The sequence below is a fragment of the Phasianus colchicus genome, chromosome 5 (genome assembly GCF_987193195.1).
Source record: "Phasianus colchicus chromosome 5, bPhaCol1.hap1.1, whole genome shotgun sequence".
In the NCBI taxonomy this organism is placed as follows: Eukaryota; Metazoa; Chordata; class Aves; order Galliformes; family Phasianidae; genus Phasianus; species Phasianus colchicus.
Genome location: NC_143440.1, coordinates 9058602 through 9079582, shown reverse-complemented (window position 1 = coordinate 9079582; position 20981 = coordinate 9058602). Strand labels below are relative to the sequence as shown.

The 20981-nt window shown below is 38.1% G+C and overlaps 1 protein-coding gene across 6 annotated transcripts in view; it reads left to right on the top strand.

The window, feature by feature from the left end:
- MICAL2 (microtubule associated monooxygenase, calponin and LIM domain containing 2) overlaps positions 1 to 20981 on the top strand; it is a 119051-nt gene that overhangs the window by 39343 nt on the left and 58727 nt on the right. For 3 of the 6 annotated variants that reach the window (XM_090140412.1, XM_090140411.1, XM_090140415.1), the window contains exons 4-18: positions 295 to 411; positions 1468 to 1569; positions 3369 to 3524; positions 4637 to 4737; positions 6327 to 6584; positions 7410 to 7525; positions 9004 to 9130; positions 9345 to 9435; positions 9525 to 9672; positions 11634 to 11833; positions 12331 to 12443; positions 16908 to 16979; positions 17528 to 17677; positions 19009 to 19113; positions 20683 to 20901. In XM_090140412.1, the coding sequence (XP_089996538.1) occupies positions 295 to 411; positions 1468 to 1569; positions 3369 to 3524; positions 4637 to 4737; positions 6327 to 6584; positions 7410 to 7525; positions 9004 to 9130; positions 9345 to 9435; positions 9525 to 9672; positions 11634 to 11833; positions 12331 to 12443; positions 16908 to 16979; positions 17528 to 17677; positions 19009 to 19113; positions 20683 to 20901 (2075 nt within the window). The remainder of the gene's footprint in view (positions 1 to 294; positions 412 to 1467; positions 1570 to 3368; positions 3525 to 4636; positions 4738 to 6326; positions 6585 to 7409; positions 7526 to 9003; positions 9131 to 9344; positions 9436 to 9524; positions 9673 to 11633; positions 11834 to 12330; positions 12444 to 16907; positions 16980 to 17527; positions 17678 to 19008; positions 19114 to 20682; positions 20902 to 20981) is intronic. The other 3 variants (XM_090140413.1, XM_031614036.2, XM_090140414.1) reach the window with 2 other exon arrangements.

Genomic DNA, 20981 nt, shown 5'->3' with positions numbered 1-20981 from the left:
TGTAAATTTTTTTTCTTCAGGTGGTTAGCATATTGGGTATATAAGTACTCTAAATATTGTTAAAAAGGCAAGCTTTAATATTTTTTTTTAAGAAGATCATGGAAATCAGTTTTATAACCTATGAGACTGGAAAATGAGAAACAAGAGAACAACGTCCTGTGGTGGTTGCTACATTTGAATTTGCCACAATATGGGAAATGAGTGCTATATGTTATTGTTAACAATGAATATCAGCTGGACAGCACTTGTATTTGCTTATGCATTAAATATATCTTTGCTTCTTGCTATTTATAGGTATTCGACAACTTCAGCTTATCCTCTTCAAAGTTGCACTTATGCTAGGAGTTGAAATCCATGTGAATCTAGAATTTGTGAAAGTCCTGGAACCCCCTGAAGATCAGGAAAATCAAAGTATGGTTTATCATAATGTGATTCTTTACAGAGTAACTTCATGTCAGGTCTTAGGAGAAATCTAGTCAAGGTAGTTGAATTCTGCTTAAAGGAATTGGAATCTTTTGCCCTTCTTTTTTTAGCCAGGTTTGCTGTCTGCAGCTGTAGGCATAGTAAGTATTGTTGTGACAATGCTCTGATAATTCTTAAAATATGATCCAGTTTTAAGAGTTGAGGTTTTGCACTGTGCCTTCTGGCATACATTTGAGGCTTTGTAGGGAGTCTGGTGTGGCTTTCTGGTATCTTCTTGCAAAAACAATTTTTGATTGATAATACAAATACAGAGAATGGATGAAGCACTCTGGGCCTCATTTTGCTTTCACATTTGATACAACTCCCACTTGCTCACAGTCTTATCAGTCATCTTATGCAAGATTTTTTCTATGAAATAAAGAAAAAATCTCTCTATATATTACTATTTAAGGAGTAGTAGCAATAGAATATTTTTAAATTTTACTTCATTAGAATACTATGCTATTCCTCTGTAAATGCTCATGTGCCAATACTAGAACAAATAAATTGTTAAAAGTACTTGAAGCCTATTATATATCTCATAAGTGTTGGCAATACTAATACTTTTAGTCAAACAATTTTAACTTAATGCAAATATGAAATTCAGCTTCATTACTATACTTCTGTTACCATTTAGGAGACAGAATTAAAAGTATTGATGTGAGGAGGCTATCATTCTTTTAAAACCCATCTTTTCCTGTTAGCATGTATATGTGCTCCCTTAATAAAGTAGTTGTGAGACTATTTTTTGTGTGTGTATTTGTGATATGGGCCTTAGAGGAAGTTTTGTGCTTCAGGCAATCCAAGTAAAGGCATTCTTTTTATGTTGACAGCTTATGAGCTCGACATATTGCTTAATGCAGTTTTTTCCCTGCATTGATCTGATGCAGAATGCAAATCCATTTGAATGAGAAATAGATTACTTATCCTGATACCTTTTCTTCAGACTGAAAACCCTACTGTATTTCTGAGTAAATATTATTCTTTGATTCTTTGTGGTTTTAGAGATAGGTTGGAGGGCTGAGTTTCTCCCTGTGGATCACCCTTTGTCAGAGTATGAATTTGATGTTATTATTGGTGCAGATGGCCGCAGAAACACATTAGAAGGTAGGTGAATGTCTGCTTTTAGCCATGTTGTTTTTTTCTGTTAGGATATATTGGAAGACCTGGAAGTGAAGAGAGCAAAAAGCAACATGCTGCCTTTAAATCCACTGATGTCTGAGAAAACAAGTTTTTTTTATGTGCCATGTTCTACTTCTGTTGTTAAGTTGTGGCTCAAAATAAAGATACTTAAACGTTGTGACTGATTCTCAGCACTGTCTGTATCTGCTTTGCCTCCAGAATATAGCAGAATATACCAGAACACCTTCAGTGTTAGGTAATCGCATGGTTATTTAACTTAAAGAGGGCTGACAAGATGCATGTCAGAAATTGCATTGTCTTTGCTATTGTGCCATAGGCTTGGCTATAAGCTTGAGCTAATGACCAAAAGGTGACTGACAGGTATTTAATGAAGGCATCAGAGGTGTAAGTCCTGTGTAAAGATGATTTAACTTCAGAAGCAGTTAATTTGGAAACAACTTGAAAAGATAATAAATTATTGAAAGGGGGGGGATGCGTTTAATGGTCCTGAGTCAGTGCTGAGACTGTAGGCTGCCTGAGCTCTTTGTTAGTGAGACACTACTTAAGCTGCTGCTGTATCACACAGACAAGCTTGTTACCTAATTATATGCCTTCCTTGTAGCTTTAATTATATCCATATTAATTTAAGTTAAATAAATACTCAATTTCCTTTTTTTTTCCATTAGCTTTGTAATAGATATGGGCTTTTTTTTTCTTATATCTGTCAAATGCAGTATGCTGAGAGTTAACTCCTTCTGCTATCTTTTATTAGAAAAATCTTCACATTTTTCTGCCTATCTCCTATGAAGGATTATTTAAGTAGTCAGGTGTCAGCAAAATAAAATTATTCTTACCTCAGCTGCAGACTCAACTGAGAAGCTGATAGTTATCATTGTAACAGGATCTGAGAGAATATTTCATGCACTGAAGATTATTTACATACAGAAGCAGGTATTTTCATGCTAAACTTATTCCAGTGAAATCTTTAGAATGTATCAAGACACACTCTGAGAAAAATCATAGCTGATTTCTTAATAGAAATGCATATATTCTCTGTCAAGTCATGTGCAATTAGTGAAAAATACAGAATCTCTGTCCTACTTCACAATTTCCTTATGTATAAAGGGAATACACAAACAAAAACTGGATGTGTAATTGCACGATGGGTGCTTAGCAGGTGTTTTTGTGGAAGAAAGTAGGATGAAGTAAGAATGCAAGTAACTTTGCTTGTTGGAAATAAGTTACTGAATATTTTTCAACCCCTAAAATCTTTGAAAAACTGCGTTAGTTTTTAGTGTGTGCAGCTAAGCCCTGTTATAGAGATTTCTGTTTTCTCAGATGCTGTTTTTGACTAATGATTTTTGCATGTTTTTTCATGAACTGATTACTGCCCATCTAACATACATCACATTTGTTATTCAGCAGGTTAAAAATGTTTCCCTCCAATAAATTTATCTGCACCGTTTCAGTTTATCTTCATTCACCCCTTGTCTTTAACTTCTCATGTTCAACTTCTTCCCCTAGCTCCCCTTCAGACTTCAGTAGGTTGTTTTCTCTTAGCTTGTTTTTAAAACGAGACTTTATCTTGAATACAGTACAATTCCACTTTTGCAGCTGGGACTTGGGGGGGGGGGGGAAGACTTTGCATTCAAGGGAATTTAAGATGGAATGTGCTGATTGTGTTGTTTGAAATACCGGTTTAGACCAAGTATTCTTCAGCTGGCCTTCAGTCATATTCTTATGTGAAGTTTTCAGTGTTTTTATTTATTTGCTTTGCTTACCAGGTTTTAGGAGAAAGGAGTTTCGTGGAAAGCTAGCTATAGCTATCACTGCCAATTTTATAAACAGAAATACAACTGCAGAAGCCAAAGTAGAAGAAATTAGTGGTGTTGCTTTCATCTTCAATCAGAAGTTCTTCCAAGACCTTAAAGAGGAAACAGGTGGAGAATATTTCTATTAGCATCAATTTGAATACATTTCATTAAAAAACAAATGGTAAAGTGCTGATGATGTCATAATCTTGCCAAGGGAAGTTATGTATGTTTATGATGTGGTGGGATTTTCTTTTTAGCTTAGGTGTTGCTGCACTGTTGTTTCTTTTGGGGTTTAAATTTTTTTCAACTGTTTAAAAAAAAGAAAAACAAAAAAAAAAAGCCATGTCCAACAACTTGAGAAGAGCTTTTTCAGTGCCCAAAGATTTCCCTTAAGGCATGATTTGTTTTGTTTGTGTCTGTTCACATACTGAATGGCTTAAACCCTGTGAAAAAGGTATTGCCCTTCTAGGAGGGGTTTGTTCTTCTTTTTGATGTGCAGATCTGATAAAGTGCCATAAATATTTGAATGTAAACAGTGAAACACATCTGTATGAAAAGAGATTTCAGAAGAGTTGCATCCCTTGGAAGTACAAACAATTCCATTCTTACAGCTAATTTATTATTAATATTGCTATTGTAACAACATCAAAACTTCTGGTTAGACCCAAAGCCAGAAGTCTAGCAACCTAGAAAGCATATTGTTCCTTTTATTTCTCTTTCTCACCCCTAGAAGATTCATCATAGAATTACAGAGTGGCTTGAGTTGGAAGGGAACTCAAAAATTGCCTGGTTCCAAACCCTCTGCTTTGGGCAGGGTTGCCAACCACTGAATCAGACACTAGATCAGGCTACCTAGAGCCCCATTCAACCTGGCCTTGAGCACCTCCAGGAACAGAGCATGCACAACCACTCTGGGTAAACTGTTCCAGTTTACATCACCGCTCCTTCAGTGAAAAACTTCCCCCAACATCTGATCTGAATCTCCTCCCTTTTAGTCTAAAACTGTTCCCCTTTGTCCTATCAAACATCCTATCAATAAGGTTGTAATTAACTGGCTTTTCCTTAGTAGAATGCTAAATATCTTTGAATTACGTGAAGACAAACTCTTGTTGGGTAAGGCCAATCTCCTTGGGAAAGTGAATGTGTTCCAAGAAGAAACTTACAGGTCTCACTATAGTATGTTGTTAGTAAATGACAGAAAATGCCTTGTGCTTTGTAACAAGTGTATTCTCTTTCAGGAATTGACCTGGAGAATATTGTTTACTACAAAGATAGCACACATTATTTTGTGATGACGGCAAAAAAACAGAGTCTTCTGGACAAAGGAGTGATTATAAATGTATGTAAAAATTCTGGGTAAAGCTTTACTTGGCACATAATAACTGTGAACATCTGCATAAATGTTATTCCGTATTATAGAAGGTGTTTACAGGCTTATTAGGTCACCTGATTAAAGCTCAGCTCACTTAGACCTTACTCTGTTGACTGTTCTTGTTGTTGTTCTTCCTATTAGCACAAAGTTTCTATACAAAGCTGGAAATTATACTTGCTAAATTTCTCACTTGTGAGACCGACAAAAATGGGATTTTCATTCAGCTTAGAAATGTATGGCGTTGTCATCACCTCAAAAAAATAAGAATCTCATTGACTTTAAGGTTAACCTCGCACAACTATGTCCAGCTTCATCAGACAAACAAGGAAGTGTTATAATCTACCCCATGTTAAGTTGCAGATTCTCCGAAGTTGATAAAACCTGCTAGAACAAGTGTGTCAACACGAGGGCATGAGCTTTCAAAAATTCCTGGAAATTTCTGAGGCCTTTTGAAAAACAGTGTTTTTTTCCTTTTATTTTTTTTTTTTGTTCTATAAAGGAAAGAGGTTGTTTTCCTTTGTTTCTAGAAAGTGTTCTGGCACTACTTAAGGCACTACTTAGATTTCTCTTCCTGGAAGTGCAATAGTAGGCAACTTTTCTTGTGAAGTGAGACAATGCCAAAACAGTCAATTATAATTTCCCATAGGAAGTGCCTGTAGGGAACTGTCGGAAGACTTCTTTCTGATGGGACCACTTAACTCAGTGCTACAATTTTCAGACTTTTTGGAGGATGCAGCCACAGTGGTTGCCTCAGAGGTGACGGGACAGTGGTGGGTGGCCCCTGGAGCTAAGAGGCTGATGTCTGCAGGTGGGTGGGATGGGGCATTTAAGGAAGAGGAGCTGTGGCTGTAGCCTGGCAGTCATCTTCCTGAGTCTCTCACATCTGAGCAAAGGGAACAATCTGCTGAAAGACAGCTAGGCTCACAGCCATTCTGTGGCATCATCCTTGTGATTAGGGGTCTCATCCGTGATTAAGCTGTAAATAGAAACTGCCTTATTAATAATCTTTGGCTTTAAATAGAGTGACCTGTAAAGGGAATGTCCGTTATCACACTGACTGGAAAAACAGACAGACAAAAAAAGAAAAAGCAAAATCAACCCAAGACAAGAACAGAAAAATTCTGTGGTCCAAGTTTGAGTGTGTGGACGTCTGACTTAACAGCTCAGTTACCTTCAGGTTGAGACTAGCATGTTAACCTAATTGTTTCGTAGTTATTTCTGCTCCAATTTATTTTTTTATGTAGGGTGCAAGGAAAAAGAGTTGGAGTGACGATGATCACATCTTCTGATAGAATGGAAGTTATTAAGAAGACACACAGCGAAGGAGCTGGGAGGCTCCATAATATCTTATTGCAAATAAAGCTGCTTTTCAGTATTGGCACAATGTTCCTGTTTGCGGTAGCAGAAGAAACCTATATTTGTGTACTTCTGAGAGATCATGATAAATTTCCTTTGGTTCTTTAAGCCAGGAGATGTACATTCCACTCTGATGCTGTGAGACTCTGTTTCAGAGAGTTTAGATGGAGTATGTAATCCTTCACCTCTCTCTCTTGCAGGACTATATTGATACTGAGTTACTCCTCTGTGGGGAGAATGTGAACCAGAGCAATTTGCTGTCCTACGCTCGAGAAGCTGCTGACTTCGCAACCAACTATCAGCTGCCTTCCTTGGATTTTGCAATTAATCACTATGGGCAACCAGATGTAGCAATGTTTGATTTTACATCTATGTATGCATCTGAGAATGCTGCACTGGTGAGAGAAAGGCACAGACATCAGCTCCTGGTTGCACTTGTTGGAGACAGTTTACTTGAGGTATATCTAGGCTTATTTTTCAAATACTTTTTTTAATCCATCCATTTTTATCTCCCTTCTCAAAAAGTTTTTGTATTCCCTTCCATGTCCTGAAACAAATGTACCTTTCTTGGAGTAGACGTTTTATTCTTTTCTTTTTAAATGCCATAGTTTATGTCATAACTAATGCTTGGCTGGTAGTCCCTGTCTGGGTTCTGTTTTGCTTTATGCATGTTGTATTTCTGTCTGAAAACTGTGAGCTGTGTGTCCTCAGCTTAGGTGCACAGTATAACTCTCCTGATCTCAGTCAAAGGGAAAAACTTAGTCTCTTTGCTCTTGCAGTCTCTTTGCTTCAGTATGTTTTCTCTCTTAAGTGTGTGTTACAGCTAATGGATACATTTGTTCTATTATTATTATTTTTAACCAAACTGACAGCCTGAAGTGTTTGAGAAGACAACATTTCCAAATGAGAGGAAAGAAAAAAAAGCATAATTCCCACCCCACCATACCCTGCCCCACCACCTTTCCAAAAAAAAAAAAAAAAGCTGACTGATTTTTGACTACTCACTTTTTTTTTCAAGGCCTTACTTCTTGAGGTTAAGAAGTCAGTTTTTCAATGTACAAGTTACCAAAAAAAAAAAAAAGTGAAAGCACAGTCTTCTTCATTATCTGAGACTTAGAGAAACCTCTAAAAACTGTAAGAGTTGGCTGTGCTGTATTTTAACTCTTTCCAGGCTGCTTTTCTAAGACAGTATGAAACCTTAGGCTCCAAATTCATATTGTAAGTTAGTTCTGTAATAAAATCTGAAGAAATACAAAGAGTGAAAATGTAAATGTTTCTTACAGCCTTTCTGGCCAATGGGTACTGGCTGTGCAAGAGGCTTCTTAGCTGCTTTTGATACCGCTTGGATGGTGCGAAGTTGGGCTCAAGGAAAACCCCCACTAGAAATCCTTGCTGAAAGGTGAGCTCTGCTTTTGTCATCTTCATTTTCAGAGTGTTTTAAGGCGTTGCTGTGTTGGTTGAAGACAGTGGAAGATAAAACATCATCTGGATAAAAATTTTGTTTCTCTGCAATGGCGTTCAGTTGAAATTATCCATTCTTTTAGGTAACTAAAAGTGGCAGTAGGCTGTTGCTTCACAAGCTTCTGTACACTGATTCAGAGATCCAGCAGCATGCATGGCATGGGTCTAAATAATTAATTTAAATTATGAATGACTAGATTTAAGTATAAGCTTTGAGTGGGAAAAATCTTTATCTTTAAACTTGTAGTTTAACAACTACAAGTTGCCCACAGAAGTTGTGGATGCCTCAGTCCTGGAGGTGTTCAAGGCCAGATTGGATGGAGCCCTGGGAAGCCTGATCTAGTGGATGGCAGCCCTGCCCCTGTCAGAGGTGTTGGAGCTCTGTCATCTTGAAGCTCCTTTACAACCTAAACCAACAATCCTATGATTCTATGAACTTATGAAAAGAACTAACTCTCCAAGCATCTCAGCACCTGTGTTTTGTGTTTGTTGTTATGGTGTTTTTTGCTATTGAAATTAAAAAAAAAAAAAAAATGTTCATTACTGAAACAATTGTAAACAAATACTTTAAAGCCAACAGCTTTCATTATTAGTATCTGTGATTTTAACTTTGCATTTTGGCTTAGTCATTTGCCCTCTCTATTTAGTCTGATAAATCTGTGCAAAGATGAATTGCTGTTATGCTGAATCATAAGCTTCTTTCTCTGTGTAATGACTTCTTGATCAGAGCAAAAACCTGTTGTTAACTACACCAGTAATCCTGGTGTGGCAATTGTCTGATGGTTGAAGTTGCTGACTTCGGTGCTGACAGCAGCTGCCCTGCTCTCCTGCAGCTGCCCAAGCTTTTTAGGGGCAGATAGACTATAGAAATAGTCATGGTTGTGGTAATGCAAGTAGGAGCATTACAAACTACAGTGCTTTGAGGATTTTTAAGATAGAAGCGTGTGTGATGACTCAAACAGTTCATGGTCCCCAGTGGAAAATTGAACAGCATAATAAAAAAGGCTGTGGTGGTTATAGGAATACAGAATGACGGGTTTTTGTGCTGTTATGTGGTAAAGAAGTTATTCCTTGGGTGGAGGTTAAAGCAAAACCAGATGACTGTATGATGTAACCTTCTTTTTTTAAGTTCTTCTTCTTGCTCTCTTCCTGCCTCAGGAAAATATGGGCATGAGTTCTAAAAGTCTGTCTTTCTATTGACCTTTTTTCTGTCTGGCATCCTTTTCCTGCTGAGCAGGGGTAAGAAATGGGATGGATGCATTATGCAGTTAGTGCATAACACTTGTCCAGGCAAAATCAAAATAAAGGTGCAGGTATCTACGAAAAAAAACCAAACCAAAACAAAACAAAAAAAACTTTTTATATAATGAATACATTATAATCAATATATTTTACATCTTTTTTTTTCTTTGTAAGGGAGAGTATTTATCGACTCTTGCCTCAGACTACCCCTGAAAATATTAACAAGAACTTTGACCAGTATACCATTGATCCAGGAACGAGGTACCCAAACTTGAACTCAAGCTGTGTTCGACCTCACCAGGTCAGTACTTAAAAGACTTGCTTGTGAAATCACAGGTGTTTGTTATTTTTGCTGGATTTCTTTTGTCCATAAATGGCCACAAGTAGTACATAAAATCTTCAGGAGACTCCATAGTTTAGATCCAGCTGTTGATAAAGTTAACCTAGAAAGAAGAAAAACATTTTTGCCCTTCCAGCCATTCTAACATTGTGTTACAAATGATTTTAACTTGTAGGTGAAACAATTATACGTTACCAATGAGTTACAGCAATGTTCTCTTGAAAGAGCAAGCTCCATTAGAAGATCAGTGAATCTCTCAAGACGTGGTATGTGGTATCTCATGCTTGTAGTGAAATATTGAAGCTTTCTGAGCATACAAAAAATGATTGAAATATTTGCTCTTTGCTAACTGCAGAGTCAGACATTCGACCTAACAAACTCTTGACCTGGTGTCAGAAACAGACAGAAGGGTACCGTAATGTTAACATCACAGACCTGACTACCTCTTGGAAAAGTGGCCTTGCATTGTGTGCAATTATCCATCGCTTCAGGCCTGACCTCATGTAAGTGACATCTGTAGATTGTAGGCTTAGGATGTATCAAGTATTCACCAAAGTATAGCATAAGAGCAGCGAAAATACTGGTAGTCTACAATTCTTTTCTATTTGTTTTTGCAAGGAGGTGCACACCATAGCCTGGTTTTGGGGAGTAGGGTTGTTTTTGTTTTGCCTTTTTATTCCCTTGCGTGTCCTTGCATGCTACTTAAAATGAAATGTGCATGTTTTCAAAGAGCTAGGAAGGTTTTGAACCTTATGACTTGTGATTATGTTCGTGGGATTCACGCAGTTACTTAAAATGAAAATTGCAGTGCTTGGAGAATGGTAGGAGTTGTACTCCCAGGTTCCTGAAGACAGGTTTTTAAGGTATGTTTAAAACCACAATTATAATGGTACTGTCAGGAGTTTAAAAAAAAAAAAAAAAAAATACTTGGTTCAGTCTTAAATGAGCTGTCTTTTGCCTGCTGTAGTGGTTACCACGATAGTCTAGGCAAACCCCAGGCCACAGAGGTGGTGTGGGAGATGGCAGCCTTGCACAGTTCTTCATCCAGTGTCCTGGCATGTGGGCTCTGCAGGAAGGACTGGCCCTTGAAAATTAAGTATCCTAGGAATTGATTGTATGCCAGCATCTCCAGTTTTTACTGTGTTTCGCAAGGCTTGATTTCTTATGTTTGAATATTTTAAAAGGTTAGAGACAAGAGGGTTGGTGTGTAAGGGGAAGCAGGAATGGCAATTACTGGCAGGGGATCACAAGGCCTGCTTGTTGACATCTATGCTGGGGTGACTCTTCTGCCTTCTTCCAAGTCTCCAAAATGCAGTGGGTTCTTTCTCTTGCCTTTCCATACAGATTAGTCACCCACAGACTTAGGAGTCGTGAGAATTACTGTCAGCTGCTCTTTATTGTAGATAAATGAAAGAAATCATTGAGTTGTTTTTTTTATGTGGTAGGGTAATTTGGAAAAAAAAAATAGGAATGATGTCCAGGGTGCTTGCTTGTGTAGCTTTATCAGAGGAAGAACTAACACTGCACGTTCAAAAAAAAAAAAAGGTTGATGGGTTGTTTGGGGTGAGGTTTTTGTGGTGGAATTTTTTTTTAGTTAGGTTAGTTGCTAAATAAATAAATAAAAACTTAAAAGAGGAGGGGATGGAATGAGTGTGGCACATGATTGTGGATGGTTCTGTCGCCAAAGGAGAGATTAGAAAGCAAAGTCATCATTGCTGTATGTGGAAAGCATATCTCTTGGGCACTGCTCTCTAGAAAGTTGAAAGATTCCTGAGCTAATGTATTCATGCTGTTTGTTCACGTTTGGATCTTGTTGGCTTCTCCTGTTAAATGTGGTTGCTGAAGGAAGCACGTGGCCAGATGCGAGCTGAGCAGGCCAGTGAGGCAGCTGCAGGCAGTGTTGGGGCAGAGGGCTGCGTGCACTCCCTCACTCCAGAAATGGGTGTTGAGAAGAGAGAAATTCTTTTGGGTTCAAAAGCTCACATTCCTTATGAGGAGAAAAAGCTCCAGGCAGGGTAGTTTCTATAACTTATTCTCGTTTATTTTAATAATGGATTTTGGAAGTTGTTCAAAGGTACTGGAGCCTTAGAATAAGTCTTAGAGAAAATGTATTAGAGAATGGTAATGCAGTTCCAAATGTGTGATATAATTATTTAGTGCACTAATAAATCTGGTTATGACATGTGTAAGAGCTCCTCATTCAAGCTGTGCATATATCACCTTAAAGAGAAATGCAGTGCATCTGCATGTGTGCATGCAGACATATAACATGTTTGTTTCCTAAAATACTCACCTAAATTACTCCTTGTGGTTTTGGTTAGAGTTAGGATTCACATGGTGAAATGCCCATGCCTTCTCTTGCATTCTTCTCTTGCACCTCTCTGATTTACAAGGGGATCCTATTGTTTTTCCAGGGGGTACGGAGAGCAAACTGCTGCTGATGCCTGTACATTCTCCCCCACAGAGACTTTGATGCACTGAACGAAGAGGACATTGTCAAAAACAACCAACTAGCATTTGATGTTGCTGAGCGGGAATTCGGAATCCCCCCTTTGACCACAGGGAAGGAGGTGGGGTCAGCTGAGGAGCCTGACAAGCTCAGCATGGTCATGTACCTCTCCAAATTTTATGAGCTGTTCAGGGGCACACCTCTGAGGACAGTAGGTAAGACGAATCCAGACTGTTCCTTGTTCTCCCAAGTCTGGGAAGTGGGAGCACTTCATCTAAGCTGCTCACAAGCACTGCTTCTGAGCCAGCAGCCATTTCCCATTTGAGCCATTCTGGCACACAGTAATGTCTGCAATAATTACCCTGTGCATAGAAAAGGAAAGGGGGAAGAATGTGATGGGACACCAAGGTTTTGCAGGTCCTTGATGGTTTCAGAGAAGAGAGGCAGTTGAGTAACTGCAGCTTGAAATCATTAAGTTTGTGTATGAGGTCATTAAGAATCATTCTCTGTTAAGGGTGACTGCCTATGTCATGTCTGTTCTGTGATTTTTTTGTTAGTTTGTTAAAAACTTACCCTGTATTGTATGCATTCTATTAGCCTGAGTTTCTCATACATAATTCTTATCATTATTCAACTGAAATGTAATGGCTTTGGCAAATTATTTTTTTTTTAATTGAATAACTATACTTCAGTCTTTTTTTTTTCTAAACAGATGCTGGGGATAAGCAAAATGGAGAAAGTAATGAACTTTGTTCAGCAAAATCATCAAACTTCATCTTTAATAATTACATCAACTTAACTTTACCAAGGAAGCGAGTGCCAAAGGTAAACTGTGAAGAATGGTTTGCTCTATAAATCTTTGTGTTTTGAAGGTGGAAAATTAACTCCTGTGCTCATAAATAAGGATGAAGATTGGTGTGTACGTTAACGAAGTAAAATAAGATTTCAACAAAAGTTAACACACGTGAACGCTAAATCAGTATGATGTTTTTAATGATAAAACTGAAGCGTTGTCACTATCGAATGGCTGAAGCATTAATAAACCCAGTTAAGCATTCTCTGAAAATGCTGATACTCTAATCTTGGTGAGAACTTGTGTGTACTTCAGGAGATTTCATCATAAATCTCCATGTCAGTCTTCACTGGTAGTGGAGGAGGATGTTTTATTTGATGTGTTCCTAAGTTGTGGTTATCAACTCGAGATGTTGGAGTTCTTGGCTGCATTACCTGCAATGTTTCTTATGCTTTCTTTTTAGAAAGTTTTCTAGAGGTGTTTTTAAGAAGTCTGGCGTGGTGGTACATGCCACGTTTTGTAGTTTTACTGTTTTCTTTTGTTCTGGTTTTGTGGTGGTTTTGTTTTTGTTTTCTTTTCTTTTGATGGGGAAGTCTGAGATTTTGCTAGGCATGACTATTATTCCCTTTAAGAAAAATAGTATTGTAGCTTTATATTCCTAGGTTTAAATATATATTCATAATCTTATATACCAGTGATTATTTGAACAAATATATAAGAAGTCTTAGAAGCTTTTTTGAGCAGTTGGTGGGTTCTGTCTATGTTCTTCAGGCGAGCCCTTCATGCCCCTCTAGATATTGAAGTCTGCAAGGGTGGCAAACAGTAGACATCTAACTAATATGACCCTGAGATAGTGATCTGTTCAGACATACCCATGTACTTTTCTCTGTGTCACTTACTAATGAAAACTTATTGACGTGCCCTGTTTATGTCCCTGTATGAAACACGTCAATGTCTATACATGTTGCAATTAAAGACTACAGTGCTTTGAAGAGGTACGGAGACCTGAGTTAATACTGTCTGACATAGGATTGTGTGCAGTGGGAGTATTGCCTTTGTATTTCTGAATGGACTATAACTTCAAAAGTTTTAAATTAGAAGTTACTGTAGTGAAATTATTCTGTAATAAACTGTTTCGCCCTCCGCTTATTCATTAATTTGGTCTTCTGCTGAAGGAAGACCTTGAGGAGGAGGGGTTTTGCTTTCACAGCCAAACGTAACTTCATTTTCAATGGGGAGTGACTGCCAAATCTAGCTCAGAGGCAGTAGTGTCTTGCTGAAATTAACCAGTGCTAGTTAGACAGCAGTGTGTGCTTCTCCACCAGAATGAGTTCAACTTGTGTTTTCTGAAGTACAGCTTTATGCAAAACTCTTCCAAGTTCTGAGTTTTCTAGGCTAGACAGAAATTTAAGTTGCTTTCTTTTGTTTGTTTTTACAGACCTCCTTAATACTTATCTTCATTGTTTCCTTTATGCCCTATGCAGTATTTGCCAAGTTTTGCCTGCGGAAACACAATTTTTCTACTCTTTTGAGTGTGGTGTCTTTAGTAAAAAATCAGGTGTATGTATATTAACTTCATGCCTCAATGTTTTTAATATGTTTCTTTTTGCGTTTGTGCTGTCTTACCTTCTTAGTTGTGGTAGAGATGTGGATTGTTTTTGTTTTGTTTTGTTCTTTTTGGTTGCCTGAAAAACTACTTCAGAATTTCCAGATATTTCCTAGAGTTACTTACGTCTCAGATGTTTTCCATCCACAAACATACTTTCAAAACCCATGGACAGTCAGCTGCCCAGTAAGCTCATATATCCTTGTTAGGAAATAACTTTTCCCTGACATCCCTATACAGACAAAACAAAGTGGCATTTTTCCCATCTAACTAAGCACTGAGAAAATAAACAGGCAAAATAAACATTGCATTTTCTTATGGGTGACATCTTTAGAAGAAAAACTTTTTTTTTCCTGACCACAATGTTGTTATTTTTCTGAGTTATTTGCAGAAGTAACTAGTAGTAGTGGGGAAATCTTTCCATTACTGAGGCATACAGCCCTCTGACTAACCTCTCATTGTAAAACATGCCTTCTGTCTAACAGGAGGTGAGTTTCTTGGCACTACATGAAAGCATGAGGTGATTTGCTTGATGGACCCCTTCAGTTTTATGCTGAAGGGGCTTGTTTAAACAGAGAAAGGGAAGCAATATTTTGCAAATCAGCTTGAGGAGCGAGACTATCAGGAGCATTTACTTTATGTGAGGCCTTACAGCTTCGTCATGGGTGGCACAGGAAGCTTAACAAGAAATACACTGCTCAGACTGGGACAGAAATTTGCAAAGACTGTAACAGTGGGAAACTAGCTAGCTGGGAAATGGGACTTCTTGGAGAGTAACCACTTGAGTAAGAGTTTGGCTGTCTCTTCAGTTTTGTGGCTCTTTCCCCTGTGCAAAGTAGTGTTGAGTGTTATCCAGGTATGACAGTAGTAGAGCATTTACATATCACAAAATCAGAAACCATCTGGAGCACTGTAATATCTCTTCCTGAGCTCTGTACCATCCAGTTTGTCCTTTTATTTGGCTAGACAGGGGATCTTTATCTGGGCACAACTGGTGAGAGACCAGGAGGTGCCTGGCTCTGACGTGACTGTTGCTGGCAGCATTGGGCTAGACTGAGTAGTGTTTCCCATTTTTCTTCCTGTGTCCACGGAGCTCAAATGGAACTTGAGATTTCCTGTACTCCAGACTAAGAAATGAATTGAGGTGTTTATGCAGCGAAGAGTATGATCTATCTTGGAGTTTTGTTAGGCAATTAAATTGCTTTGTTTTTCACTTCTTTGTAACAAAAGTCCTTTATGTGGATTCTGAAAGGCAACATCTTGTTTGCTTCGTTCACTTAGGCAAACTCTGCTTTTATGTGGTATAGATTATTATGCAGAATATGTTGTTGTTCGCTCTTGCTTGGTAGACTAATGATTCTAAGTATTGTAAAACTGGATTACTGAAAGCTGGTGCTTGGAAGACAAAGTACCAAAGCATATGGAGTAATCAAAATAGTGTCATTTCTTTTGGTGTTTGCCCAGAAGTTGTTTGGGATTATTTTTATTCACTCCATAATGACTTACTATAAACACGGCATATATATAAAGGAAAACTGTATTCTTTGATCCATCTCTTTATTCTTTTTTTCTTTCTCCAAATTGAATGAGCAATCTGTGGGTTACTGTGTGGGCAAATACAAATAAATGCAATATAGTTCACTGTTCATAAAGTAGAGGCAAAGACGATGTTTACAAGACAAAGTGTCTCCATAACCTGACTAGATAAATTGTCAGCTCTTTAAGAATGAATTCAATAAAAAATGATGCAAATATTTATTAACTATTTTGCAAATTTGGGCAGTCTGAGGCATGAAATATTGTTTGTGTCATGTCCAGTAAAATAACTGAGTACATGCGTAGCTTGAGAACAAAATAGGCAGTTTAGTTGCTTAAATACCACTGTGTAAGTCCATAATGGGGAAGGTGAACCCTACAAGGGAGAAAGAGGCAGACAAAAATTGCTCAGGCTGGAGAAGAGAAGGCTCTGGGGAGACCTGATAGCAACCGTTCAGTATCTAAAGAGGAGCTAAAAGAAAGAAGGGGACAGACTCTTTATCAGAGTCTGTTGTGATAGGAGAAGGGGAGATGGTCTCAAACTGAAAGAAGGGAGATTTAGACTGGATATAAGAAAAAAATATTTTTACAGTAAGGGTAGTGAAGCACTGGAACAGGTTGCCCAGAGAAGGTGGTGGGTGTTCTGTCCCTGGAGATATTCAAGGTCTGCTGGGAAGGGGCTCTGACCAACCTCAGCAAGCTGTAGATCTCCCTTTACATTGTGGGGGAGGGGAGCTGGTCTAAATGATCTTTAAGGGTTGATTTCAACTCAAATGATTCTGTGAAAAGAAAGGAATATGTCTGCACCATGAATGCATGTTCTGCATATGAAAATCTAGACTGAAGGAGATGGAGATCTGTAGTGGAAGAATTTCCTTGGGTTGTGCTGTTCATCTGGAAACCAGTGTCATCTAGATTAAAATTCACAGAATGACTGATGCTCTAATGCCTTTTTTTGTTTGTTTGTTTGTTTTCCAAGAACATGCTAGTGCTTTATGAATTACAAACTCGTTAGTGCTGAAGGAAGCAGGTAAACAAGGAGTTGCAGGTCCCCTGTTGAACAAGGTTTATGCATTTTCTCCATCAGAGTTGAGTAAGAGCTCCCAGTCAGGGGCTCCTGTGCTGCTGATAAACATGCCAGCAGGACTTCTCATGTGTGGAATGATCCTGCTGAGCTGGAGGAGAGTGATAACGAGTGCTGTGCTTGCACCACTCACCCATAGTCATGTTATTTAACAGAGGCCAGACCACACTTACCTGGTAATGGAAGCTAGTGTTGTGGGAGGAATGGATTAAGTCAATTTCATAACTTCTGTAGTAATCCAGATATTTTGTTTTGGCTTTCCTGTTTCAGGTTGAAGGGAAAACAGAAGAAAACGAGACTAACAAAAGACGTCGCAAAGGTCTTTTTGGTGTCTTTGAGGAGGTTGGTGTTAAGCAGTGTCAGCACCTATCCAGCTCATTGCAAAGCACCAGAACTGAAGAGGCAGTGGGAGTTATTAAAAGGATGGGGCTTGGACTGTTATGCTTAGTGGGAACAAAAACCCTGTCACCTGAAAACTTGAATTCACTGTTCTGTGCACTGAAGAGCAGCTACATTTATTTAAATTGTTTGATAGAAATAAGAGCTTTAGGTCAATCACACTAATTCATTTTCTTTCTGACACTAGAATATTAATGTATAAGGTTTTTTCCTTTTTGCAATTCAGTTACTTAAACATTTTTTGTCTGTGTTTGAAGAACTTGTGTTGTAGCTTGATTGCTGCTCTCTCTCTCAGACTGGTAACCTTTGTGACTGCTTTGTGATCACCAGAATTGATTTGTGTTCCCTATTTACTGACCTCTGGGAATTTTGCATGCTAAGCAGTGTCAGTTTTAAGATACTGTAGATTCTTTGCTGGTTAGGATGTTGTTTTCTCTCTTCATTAATGTCATTACTATACTTGAGAAAAACAATTTGTTCTTTTATTGCAGGCCTCAGGATTTTCAAGCCAGGGGACGAGTGCTGGGAAAGAACAGAATGATGGCAGAGAAGGAATAAATCAGAATAAAGTTAAATCAATGGCAACTCAACTGTTGGCAAAGTTTGAAGAGAATGCTCCAAATACAATTTTTCGGAGGCAGGTAGGTCATAAATGAACATCAAAGTCACCTCTGAAATTAAACAGTAGTCCCTCCATATAAGTGTGATGCAGATTTGGGGGGGGGGGAGTGGATCTATTAGATGTTTGAAGTGTATTTTCTTTCTTTCATGTTTTAAATTCTTTATGCATATTTAAGAGTATTCCTCTTAGTAATTAGGGAATAAACATGAGTAAGTAATATGGAGATATTATACCCTATATTATAGGGTATATTAATATCATATAGTGAAATTTCAGAGTCTGGAAATCTTCTGTAGAGCAGTCTAGAAATTTAATTTGTACAGGAGTCTCTTGGGCTGTGTATGATATCACAACAGATTTTTTTGCCTGTATTTTGTGAGTACAGAGTACTAAATGTCTTTGTGAAAAATTTATGGAAAGATTAAGAAGGGTACATAATCTTTTTGAAAGATGTGTGTAGCTTTCTTCTCTACTTGTATTAGGGATAGTGAAATATATTTGAACATGTCACAATATTTTCATAAATACTGTAATCCCAGCAAATAATCCCAGGCTTTCAAGGTAATGATGGCAGTCTCAAAATCACTCTTAAGTCAGCAAGATGGCTTCATGAATCAGCTGAATTCAAACCTGATACCTAAAAAGAAGTCTGAAGAAAGGATATGCACAGTGTCCAAGAGCTGTCAAGGCTGGTAGCTTTCTTAATTTTGTGCTTTATTAATTTGAATATTTAAGTCTTCGAGAAGTGCAGTCTTCATAGTTGTCAGGTGACTTTGATAGTCAACCACTGCTGTCTGCATTCTTCCCAGCTACCATGTCAGCGCCCTGAAATTGTGATACCTGTACAGAGCTTTGCTTGTTCATGTTCAAGGAAGCCTTGATGCATTTACCCAAGATTAACACTATAGACTTAGGGCAGAGTGGCTGGAAGACTTTCTAGAGGAAATGGACATGGGAGTATTGATGGATACCTGGCTGAACATGAGGCAGCAGTGTGCTTGGGTGGCCAAGAAGGCCAATGGCATCATGGCTTTTATCAGAAATAGTGTTGCCAGCAGGAGCAGGGATGTGATCATCCCTCTGTACTCAGCAGTGGTGAGGTTGCACCTTCAGTACTGTGTTCAGTTTTGGGCCCCTCTCTACAAGAAAGACACTGAGGCTTAATAGGTTAAAGGTTAGTAAAATGAGTTGGGGACAAAAATTTGCAAAACACATTGATGAAGCTCTGTAGTAGTATCTCTTTAAAAGCAACTTTTATTACTTTCTTCTTCGCAATATCTTGGAATCCTATTTACTATCTTCCTCTTTTTTTTTCCACTCTGTCTTTATAATTTAAAAAAATGATGCAAGGAGCAAATAGATAGACCAGCACAGCTCTCTTCTGACTCTCCTGTTAATCCTCGTTTTGCTCAACCTAAAGATCCAAGTCTTCTTCTACCTCAACCAAAAAGGCAGGTAGGAACTCATGTGGGTAACATTTGACAAGCGTACCGTTCTTCTCTCTGCTGAGGACTTGTCTATATAAATATATATATATATATATATATATATAAATACTTAGCAGGTATAACACTTAGCTAAGCTTACTATTTAGCTAAGATTTATGAAAACTACTGTAAAGTTCAGTGCTTTTCTAGACCTGCTTGACCAGATGAGAAAACTTTTGGAAACAATCAGTATCTGCATGGAAAGAACTTGGACAACCTCTAGGTGTTGACTGATGTATAATCACACCTGGACTTTAAACTATCATTGCATATCTGCATTTAGCATGCAAGAAAAGCACAACAGTAACTGAAAAAATTCTGTGTATGTACATGATGCTTTGTGCTGTTTCCACTCTGAGAAAACTGGCAGTATATATAAGATAAAGGCTTGAGCATTGAAAATCTGATTTTAATGACCAGGTTTTCTACTTCTTTAAGTAGAACCTGTGAGAAATACTGCTAGAAGCTCTTTTGCAGCATTGTATACGTGGAGTGAAATTTTTGAGTACTTGGTTTATAATTCACTTTCTGTTAGAATTTTCAATGTTAGTAAATATTCTGTAGTGATCTTCTAAGAATAGTCTGCAGCAAAATGGGATCTGAATTGCATTGGAATTCTTCAGGGCAGCTTGAAGAAAAATGCACATTCCAAGTCTCCAGTGACTGGAAGAAGGGAAACATCACTATCTTTTATAAGAAAGGGATGAAGGAGAACCCAGGGAACTAGTGAGCCTCATCTCTGTGCCTAGGAAGATCATGGAACAGATCCTCCTGGAAGACATTCATAAACAAGTTGTGAATTGATTATTTTTAAGGCAGATGTGCTGTTCTTTAAGATTGGGAGCACGCTGTACACTGATTGGGATTAGCGTTTTTTAATTTTAATTCTGAGAAGTTTGGAAAGTTTGTATAATTTCTTTGAATTGGGCAGATGGAATGAAGTAGAAAACTATCATGAAAAGACCAACTGGAAAGTTATTAAGACTGAATTTGACGAAGCTGAACTGATTGAGTTCAATTGCTTCAAAAGCTCTTTCATATGAAGTTTAAAAATCAGAGACCCATTCTGAGCTCCTCAGAAAATGCTTCAAATCTGAAAAATATTACATCTTGTCTTGTCACGTTAGATCTAGCATTATGCCAAGGTCTACTGCTGGTGTTTTTACAATTTCATTCCCTGGTTTCAGGCAGATATGATGCTAAAAAAAATCTTGACTGAAACAAAAGCAAAACGAGAAGGAGACACATTGTCATGTTCTCCACTGACGCTGTGTGAGGTTATTGGTTTAAAAACTGGGATAAACTTAGGGGAGGATGTCAGCGCTTTCATAAGTAGCACTGATGTGTTTCTGTGCATGGGCATAAGCAGTAGGTGTGCAATAAGTAGTGGAGAGAGATTGCTGTGAGATCCAGGAGAGCATTTCATTTCTAATTCCGTGCATGACTGCGCTGTGTTTTCGTAAGCATCTTTAAAAACTGAATGTGCTGCATGGTAGTGTAGAAGGGAGACTTTTTTTTCACTTGAAGTGTTTCCCAGTTTCAGGTGGTAGCTAGACCTGAACAGGAGGTAAGGGAAACCAAACAGTCCTTAGATGGTTCTGATCATATGGCCAGGAGACCAAAGGCTATAGAAAAAACAAATATCCAGCGCAGTCTGTCAGAAACATCTGAAAATCTTGCATCTGCCTGTTCTGCTGCATTTGTACTTTCTGGAGTGCTTGAACGTCTTCAGCACCTGGACGAAAAAATGAAACAGGTGATAAGCAATTACTTTTCCTTTCTGTCTCTTAACCACATGTATTAATCTGCGTGCTGTATTTTCCCTGGATATGCTTG